The 10066-nt window shown below is 36.1% G+C and overlaps 1 protein-coding gene across 1 annotated transcript; it reads right to left on the bottom strand.

Annotated features, from left to right (window-relative positions):
• Positions 1–518: 518 nt before the first annotated feature.
• Positions 519–9626, bottom strand: LOC146160497 (uncharacterized). Its single transcript, XM_083385938.1, has 4 exons — positions 9574–9626; positions 4355–7134; positions 4091–4133; positions 519–3186 (listed from the first exon to the last, which is right to left on the bottom strand). The coding sequence occupies exons 2-4, from the start codon at positions 7061–7063 to the stop codon at positions 3062–3064; spliced, it is 2877 nt and encodes a 958-aa protein (XP_083242064.1). The 5' UTR covers positions 7064–7134; positions 9574–9626; the 3' UTR covers positions 519–3061.
• Between the last annotated feature and the right edge of the window lie 440 nt (positions 9627–10066).

A 10066-nucleotide genomic window follows, 5' to 3' on the forward strand; every position in this document is an offset into this window, starting at 1 on the left:
ATGCCAGCGTTTTACCTCATTTTTATCTTGTTCAGTAATGATGTCAAATAGAATGGAACAATAGCAATCACAACCGAAAAATAGGCCACAACAACAAACTATAAGACGTCACTATACGGAACAAGCCGCGGATATTAGATCGAATAAATAGAGATAATTAGAAAGACAAACAAATGAAATAGGAGGGTGGAAACAAAAAGAGAGGCTCACTGGCGGTTTAACGACCGAAAGTACATGATTCAGTAAACAGTTGTTTTAAAATTTACAAAAATATATTTTTTCGAGATAAAACAATTGCATTGTTTTCGAATTTCAAGTCGTTTTTGTATGTATATAGTCGAAGTGCGAAAAAAGTGGAACCATTTTAGACGGAAGCACCCTATGGCAATGTGATATCTTACGGGTCTGCGTGCTTCTTCTCTGCAAAAAATGGCACCAAGATGTTTTGTGGGTAAAAACATCGCACTGTATATTGGGTATGTTTGATTGCGTGTTAAGTTATTGGTTGCATGTGTCACTGCACTGTTGGTTATGTATTATGCATGTTGCTTTGGGGCTGTTCACGAACAAAGAAGACAAATATTACAAACATTCAACAGCGTCGCTGTTTTACAGCAAACGGAATTTGAGCAACTGAATAAAAAAACTAAAAACTAATTTCTGCTAAAACAAACTTTGAGTTTGCTGTAAAATGAACAACGCCAAATAAAGAATGATCGCATTTTTCAAACGCCAAACAATTACCATGCCGGTATGGACATTTTATTATTACAAAAGCTATAAAATGAAAAAGGGTTACATTTTAAAACACGACTGCACAGAGCAATTTTTACTGAAGTGTTTACACTTAAACAGCATTAATGTCGTATTGATACACCAATCAGAGACCCTTTAATGACAACGAACCACGCCCAGTCGAAAAAAGCGGCGAGATAGTAAGGGGAACAGAGTACGGACGTCGTGCGGATTTCGCGAAAAGCACACAAACTACGAAAAAGGACGACAATACTGCATTCCATATTGCTAAAGGACGCGACACAACTTAAACAATTCCAAAATGCTAGTCAAAAGCTGTTTCTGTTAAATACACTAAGTCGCTACAAGACAAATAAATATGATTAGATAAAATTAGTGGGCGTTGACTAAAATATACTCTAACGTGTTTGGTGTTTGCTTGTATTGCTAGGTTAATGCGGTACGGCTGTAAATGCGCTACTACAAGTGTTACTTAACAATTTTGCAAACCCGACAAACAAGGCTGTGATTGCCCATCGGAAAATGGCTGACCACTATATGTGAACAGTTAAGCCAATTTGATGATTGTCGATGTTTCAATCACAATATCAAATGGCAGCCCACATCGCAAGAACGTGCAACGTTGTTGGGTCGGCGCAAATATAAAGTTTTAATTTTAATCCTAATCTAAGACAACAACGAACCAGCAAAGCACAGCGCAGCGTTATTTGTTGACCGCATGTACGTCGCTACGATAAACAGCCTATGCAAGAAGGAAGTTCGGTTATACACAGTTGTTTATCGACTGTACAAGCGATGTATAATCCCCTGGGCGAAATGAAGCACTGAACAGAACCTTGGCTTTAAAAAAATATTTAAATTTCGACGGCTTTAGAAAATGAACATGTTGGATTCTCATGGCCTTAGAATTATAGATTAGCTGAAAACTCTTGAAGGCGCACGAATGACGAAATAATCGAATTGCCAAACTGAACAGCAGCGATTGTTTATCTGTGATTTAAACGCGACTCGGTAATCATATAAGACCTTTTTAAAAATTAAAAAAAAAACGATTTTAATGATTTTTTTAAGGCAAAGCCCGTCACCGTTTTTGACGAAACTTTTCCACAAATTGTTTTAACAATCTAAGTTCAAAACAAAACATATTTTAATCTGTTCGCAAGCGAGCACGTTTTTTATCAAACAGCCAGTAGTTTAACAACAAATTGACACATAATCAGGCCGCCAATTTGGAGGCTTTCAGACGACGATTTACGGGCTACACCGCTGTTCAACAATTTTAACCGAAAGTGTGGTTACGGAGCGGAAGTAGTTCTGTGGATAATGACAGATGAACAAGTGGCATCGGACCACTCCCCGCACAAGCGTTTGAATTTTTCTTTTTTGACGAAATTATATGGTCGCAGTTGCGCCGTGACAGACTAATTTTGTTTGCGGATGTCAAGTTGGTTATAACAATTGGGGTAAATGTCGGGGCAACAACTATAATTAAGTTAAGCGTTGCTGCATTTTATATGCGTGTTTTTCGGGAGCTTACTGAGAGAATTTCAAGAGTAAATAATACATTGTATTTTTATGGCCAAATTGACCATATTTGCAAGAATGTACACTTCTCTGAAACGTCGCCAAAGTCAAGTCGACGCAGCTAACAAAACGGTAATATTTAAATATGAATATATATGACAGGACGCGCAACGTATCATACAACTTGACACTAAACAGGCCTGAACAGTAAAGACAAGGGGAGGCGATATTTTTTCTCGTATAACTGTGGTTCCATCTTTAAAAGGACCCTAAAATATTTAGAGGACGACATTTTGGTTACAGCCACGAACAACCGAAGCACACGATGGCAAATACTCTAAACTGTGCGATTAAAAACGTTTAAAAACAAAAATGATTTTTAACAAAAATGTGAAAAGGTAGTGTTGCACAATTACTAAGCAAAGTGATTTAATTTACAGAATTACTGGAAAAACATGACACTGCTAGAGGGAAAATAACGGCCCTTGCGTAAATATAGAATGCTGCTGACGCTAAGTTAGGTAGACCGACCTACAAACAACATAGAAAATCAATAAAAATAGAAAAACATAAAGGCTGACACTGCAATAGCAATTTTAGTATGTATAGATAGTAGTAGTTCGTTGTGTGTGAAAAACAATACTGACTATAGTTCATCAAAAATAATCTTTGCTTTGATACAAAAATCGATTTGATCGAGCAATATACAATAATATAATTAAATATCCCATTAACTCTTTATCACGAGCTTCGACAGACAGTCGACCACTGAATTCCGCATTTATTTGATGACGAGGTTCAGAGGCTCATCGGCGGCAGTCTGCTCGCAGTCGCTTTCCCAGGCTGCCGAGTGACACGGTACCAGCGCAGTGGTGATGCTCAAATCAAGCGGCTTCTCATCGCAACCTGAATCAATATAAAAAGTAGTGTTCTATTTCAGAGCGCGAATTAATAACGTTAGTTACAGCCTATAAAGTAGCTATACTGTATTACTGTATCACGTCAAATCAGCTTGGTATATTTTAGAACGACTATTAATGTCGAATTGTCTGCGGACAATGCAGCCATAAATTCGCATCATTGTACAAACGATTTTCGTTTCTATTTTATACAGCCTGAAATTATAATCTCTTTGGCCCCAAAATTTTTAACATTTACTATAAATGTACGATGGCAGCGCGAACACCACATAGCGGGTCATTTAAAAGAAATAAAAAACGTTAAAAATATAATCTGCGTTGTTGAATTGAAATAATGACATACAGTAGTTTTATTGCTGATTGAAATGCCACGCGATTTTCTTGAGTCATTTCGAAAAAGCGTCGCGATCATGGTGTTTTAGGAGTGTTGTGAACATTCAACTGGAAACGAGTTTCAAGGGAATGTATGTGATACTGTGCCGTTCGCACTCGGTATGGTTTCCTGCGTTTGACATTTCCATATTGAAAATAAACCTACAGCGCGAAATCAATCAGGGAGTGATATGGCAATGTGCAGTGTAAAAATAGGAACTCGATTAACAAGATAACAACAACAGTCTGCCACGCTTTCAGCGAAACTAATTAATTGCAGGGCGCTTTTCGGGGAAGTCAAAAGAACATACAAACTTGTCACCATCGCTCATTTATATTTATGCGTTGATGCACGCTCTGCCATAACAGTTCGCTAACGTAATTTGCATTGAGGTTTTATTATAAAAATCTATTAACAGTTTTTACAAATAGTTTTGTACGTAAGAAAAACTGTGGCTTACAAAATGCTTTTAAAGCTTGAACACATTTTTTCTAAAATCCTTTAGTCCCATACTAACCTTTAAATTGTGTTTCACTGCAACCATTTTCATAGAATTCATCCTACACAAAAAATAAATAAAAAAATGTTTGATCACAGATTCTTTGAACAATACATTCTAGATGTTAAAAATAAGAGTGAAAATTAATTCTATACTAAAAATTAATTACAGATCCTGTAATGCTCAACACACAAAAATGTTGAATCAATAAGGTTGTGTATTTTTATTTTATTTAATACAATCCAGAAGGTAACTCCACTATTCCTATAAAATGTACTTTACCTCATGGCCCTGTTGACAGCTTTGAAGTTCCATCATTGGAATGGGAGTCAGTTCCTTGTAGACAGGGGTCATGTAAGAGCCATGGGTAAACTTTCTTGGCTTTGACTTTCTTCTAGTTGACACTGGTTTGCAAGAGACTTCTCTATCCTGGTGTTTCACAGGATAAGGCTCACACTTTGAAGGTAGGAAGGCCTTGCGTTTACTTACATGAGGAATGGCAGCAACTTCCCTTGCAGGAACATGCTGAAGACTGGGGGCAGCATTGCTCGAATAATGAGGTGGTACAGGAGAGAGAACATGTTCCTCCTTGGCTCCAGTAAAACTCCAGGAAGAGCTTTTTATTTGGGTATGATCATTTATAAATGAGCCATTTTGATACATAGGCAAAGCTTTAGGTTCATGACTTGCAAGGATTTCAAATGAAGGTTTCTCAAAACCTGCTGTCATTAATGATTGCACCGGTGGCTGATTGGAGACTTGCATTGATTGGAGACCAGTGATCTCACGGTTGTGGGTACGAAGGTGAGTGCTTAAGTACCAGTATTCCTTAAAACCTCTACCACAAACATGGCAGATGTGGTCCAGGGTCTTTTTATGTGACCTCATGTGGATCTTGAGATATCCGGGAGAGGGTGATACTCGGCCACAAATTGGGCATCTAGCTGGAGAGAACTTTGCGACCTGTTCATTGAGAAGCACCTCATCCCGCTTGCTGATTATCTTCTTAGCTTGAGATGCTGATTGCATGTGCATTTTATTTTGAATAACCATGTTATTGTGGGCGGCCATATACTCTTTGGGATGGTGACGCTGTATGTGTAACTTGAGACAATTGTGCTGTGTTCCAGCATAGCCACAGTAGGAGCATTTGTAAGGCCTTTCTCCTGTGTGTGATCGCATGTGAATCCCCAAAACACTGCGATACTTAAACCACTTCAGGCAAAATCGACATTGGAAACCTTGCTGGGAAGAAAACATTTGCTTCTCCATGCCTGGTACCGTTTTGAGAATTGGATTTTCGGACTTTATATAACTGTTTTCAGGATGTGACAGTTCAGGCTTTGGTAGCAGGGTTTTGCCAATTTCTGCCAAAGACTGCATTGCAGAGTTTCTATATGGCTGTTTGATCTGCTGATGCACAGAAATGCTGGGTTCACTAAGACTTGAAGCAAGAGGGGCTTTAAATGGCATTGACTTAAATTCTTGCAGCCTTTCTTCTGTAAGGACAGTCTGTTGTGTATAAGACCTACGTAAATCTTCTTTTTTTACCATGCTCCGAAGAAGTTCCTGTCTTAGTGCTTGTTTTGCTTCACTCTGAATTGGTTCAAGTGTTGGTTCTGTTTTCAATTCACAAAGGTTGTTTTCACCTTTAATAAGACAGCTTGTAAGTGGGTTAAATTCACTCACAAAAGCAACTTTTTTACTGTTGGTAATACAGGAATCTTGTGAAGTAAGATTAAGACATTCCATAAAGATTCTCTTTTTATCTGAATTTGGATCACTACAAAACAGACAGGGTTTATTCATCCTTGTCTTAGGGTTACCGCATTCTAAGACATGACCGCTTAATGTATGATTGGAAAACAAGTGGCCACAATCATTGCAAGCTGAAAACAAAGACACATGCGATTCCTTTGATAGATCTTCTTGACATGGTTTTGGCTCTGACATATGGGGCATTTCATGCCCTGTAGATGGCACTGACTGTGTTTGATCTTTGATAGGAATTTGATAAGTAAACTCAGGTAACAAACTTTCTTGGTCATGAGTTAGATCATTAATATGTGAGCGCATGTGGTTTTTAAGATACCATGTCTCCTTGAAAGCTCTTCCGCAGATGGAACACACGTGAGTCTCTTCTTTATGTTTTCGCATGTGGACATTTAGATATCCTGGACTGGTCGTTTCCCATCCACATACTTGGCAGTAACAGAGCTTTCCTTCAGGCTTGGTGGGTTTTTCAACTGTTTTATTCATTTGAGTAAACTGTGTTGGCTTTGTTTTGATATTGTTTTCCAGAAATTGCTTACAAATTTGCATTGCAGCTGAATGCAGTTGTTCTTTGCTTGTAGGTACAGGAGTAAAACCATTGTTGTTGGAATTAGTGTTGTCCCATTTCCATTCTTTGCTATCGAGTTGTGAAACCTGTGGCAAGTTCCGTGATCGTGCCATTTCAATAAAGTCTTTTAGGCTCTCACTAATTCTTCCCATTCCACTCTGTCCAATGTTGTTTTGGCACTTTTTAATCAACTCTACCACTTCTTGGTCAAGAAGTGAGCTGTGTGCTTGAGATTTTTTACTATCCAGGAGTGAACTTGAAGTGGGATCAATGTTCTTGTCAATGTTGCCCCATATCCCACTATCAGGTATAATATCTATGTTTGGGGGAAGGTCTTGTCCATGATGTTTTTTCATGTGTAACTTTAGGTTTCCCTTCTGCGTGGCACGGTGGTTACAAACAGGACAAACAAATGGTTTTGCACCGACATGGACTCTCATGTGAATATCAAGAAGGCTGCTGGCACGAAAACTTTTTCCACAAACTCTACATACATGTCGTAATGTCTCACTTGACTCTTGTAAGTTATTTAGATCGGCTGTATGAAGCGAACCATAGTTGTTTTGGAGATTTGTATTTAAAGCAGATAGTAGGACATTTGTATTGCTAGACAATGATGTCAGTTGTTGGAATGCACTTGAATAAGACATGATAGGGGATTTACACCAACCAACACAAAACAATAAACAAACTGCATCAAAATGGTATTATCCAACAAATCCTGTAAAAAATAATAATGATTTTTTGACAAACTTTGGTTTAAATAAATTCATAGCTAAATGCTAATGCTTTATGTTTTACACTTGGTTGGGTTAAAGGCCTGGATAAATCAATCACAATCTATTTGTTAGTTAGTATTTTTTTAAACTTTTAACAACAAACAAAAATTTGTAAAAACACATACAAGGCATAAATACTTGAGTCATACAACACATTTGACAGACCTACTACCTACCAAGCCCAGAACCCTGATTTTTAAAACACAGGCAATTTCCAAGAATAACATACCACATCCACTGGCCATGTGCAAAACAAACAATCTTACAACAGAAACAGCAGAGTGCATGGGGCAAAGCTCGCAGAGGAGGGCACAAAAGAAAGCATTGTGCTGGAAGAGAATGAACTCCCACACTTGGATACACAGCAGTACGATTGCGATACAGGAAAAGTTGTGATTAAGTAAATACCAGACGGCTCTTAAAAACACACCCAGGCAAAAAATAAGTTAGGATCTTGTGCGGACAAAAAATCACTTGTGTTTTTTAGGCCAGCCTAGCTTTCTGCTCCATCAACTTTCAAGAGATTGCACAATAAAAACAGTCAAGGCCTATTTCCATTATGTGTCTACACAAACGCAGTGCACCAAATCAATATTGGCAAGATTCACATGATTTCTAGAAATAACTTTAGTGGTCACCTTATAGGCTTTTTTAAGGTAACACAGCTTAACTTATTTTAACAGCCACAAAAAACACTTCAAAATCTCTATAAAAGCAAACCAACGTATTTAATACACAAGTAAGATTTGCTCAAAAGTAAAGTGTATTTGCTGCTTTTGACTGAAAAGTTCGGTAAATTAATCAAATATATAATGCATTAGTAGTTGTACCACATCCTGCTACACCAGGCTGCAAAATAAATACATATACATTCATAAAACATGACAGTCTATGATCATCATTATAATCGCATATGGCAGCAGTGCCTGGGGCAAGACAAAAAACATATGTTAGCATATGATCATTAGGCCTTGTTAAACAACTGGGCAGGATATGGACAGCAAGAAAAATAACAAGTTGGGTAAATTGTGGCCCAATCAGACACCCTACAATTGTGCTTTATCACTTATTAACTGCTGCTTGAATTGCCCTGTCAAATTACAGGCTGGGTACTGGCCTTTGATCAAGATAATTCAAGCATGTTTTTTTTCCAAAAACAACTCTTGCCTCTTTTCCTCCTGTCTGACATTCAAAGCAGCCCCAGGCATTTTGTATATGAAATTACTTTAATAATTGTTTGCACACAAAACACTCTTTAATGGGAAGCAAACCACAACATTTAGTTACCGGACTAAAAATATGCCCTCTTTATGCCGCTATAAAACAGTGGTAGAGTTTCAATGCATGATATTTAGGTCAATAGGAAAAAATAAACTAGGTTATTTATACACCATTGTGGCCTCAAAATAGCTGTTTACATTTTAAATAGGTTACTAAGTTATCTGTTTGAATGGAAAGATCAATATAAAAACATAGATATAATATAGATATTTAGACAAAAATAAACATTACAGCTTCCTGCCAATATTTATAAATAAGTATGGTCAGCAGCAATGACAAAGCATGTTACAGAAATAGACAATATTTTACCACCAACATAACCATCCTTTTGTTATTGTTCTAAACCAGATTTATTGTTTTAGAAAGTAAAAAACAACTGACAACACCAAATGAATGACATTGATTAACAACAGTTTCTAAATAAACCATTATTGTCAGATAAAAACTTGACATGAATAAATTAAACAGGATATAAATTATTCAACCAGCCACGCCATTACATTTTTAATATAATTTGGGGACATAGCCATATTTTATAGGTGAACATGTTTTTTCCATTACTTATTTAAAATCAACAAAGCTTGGTTAATGGTTGATATGCTACAATGTCAAGAAAACATTTGTTTTTTAAATGTACAACAACAAATTATGTTTTTTTTAGTTTTATTAGATGTCTGTGCAGCAAGATGCGACTAGTTTGTGAATCAATAACCTTAATGTAAAATATGCAAATCAAATATATTTATATTTTTAATGCTTTGATATATTTCTGAAATGTTTAACCATGTAATTACAACATATGTCAGAGGGAATCTTGCTTCCCCAGGGAAATCACTTGAATAAATGTCTGTGGCATTAGATCATAATCAACATTTTGTGTAAAGCGTTCTGAAGCATTATCAATAATTAATATAAAAAAGGGGCTGATGTAAATCTACAGAAATGACATTAACAGAATTGGGACCAAAATCACATGACATGCTAACAGCATTAAGCAGAACTTTAATGGATTTGTGAAATATGTGTCTGGTGAATAGCATAATCATATTATAATTGACTTCATTCAATGCAAGAAAATTATTTTTATAGAGCACCCTTACCTTATTGATTGTTGCTATGAAGGCCACCAAAACAAGAACAATTAGACTTTTTTTAATGACAGCCCATAAAAAAATTACATACAATAAAAAATAAGTGATTTTATCCACAAAATTTATACTTCAAAAAATTTGCTGATGATATTTAAACATGATGTATGGCTCACAAAATTATTGGCTTAATTTGAAACACACAATTGAAAAGCTAGTTTTCTAAAAAAAAAAAAAACATTACAGTGTGGTGCATAGCTTTGTCTCCCTTTGTTTATAATAATTATATTTCAGTAGCTTTAGGGGATAAATTGATACATTATGCTATAATTAGAACTATTAAGTTACTTTTGCAGTCATGTTTAAAGCAATGTTTTTGTAAACCTTGATTAATGTATTTTTTTAAATAAAAATGTAAGATACTTGGATAATTTTATAAATATTGATACTTGGATAATTTTATAAATATTGATACTTAGATAATTTTATAAATATAATATTGAAT

The sequence above is a fragment of the Ascidiella aspersa genome, chromosome 3 (genome assembly GCF_963924565.1).
Source record: "Ascidiella aspersa chromosome 3, kaAscAspe10.2, whole genome shotgun sequence".
Classification (NCBI taxonomy): Eukaryota; Metazoa; Chordata; class Ascidiacea; order Phlebobranchia; family Ascidiidae; genus Ascidiella; species Ascidiella aspersa.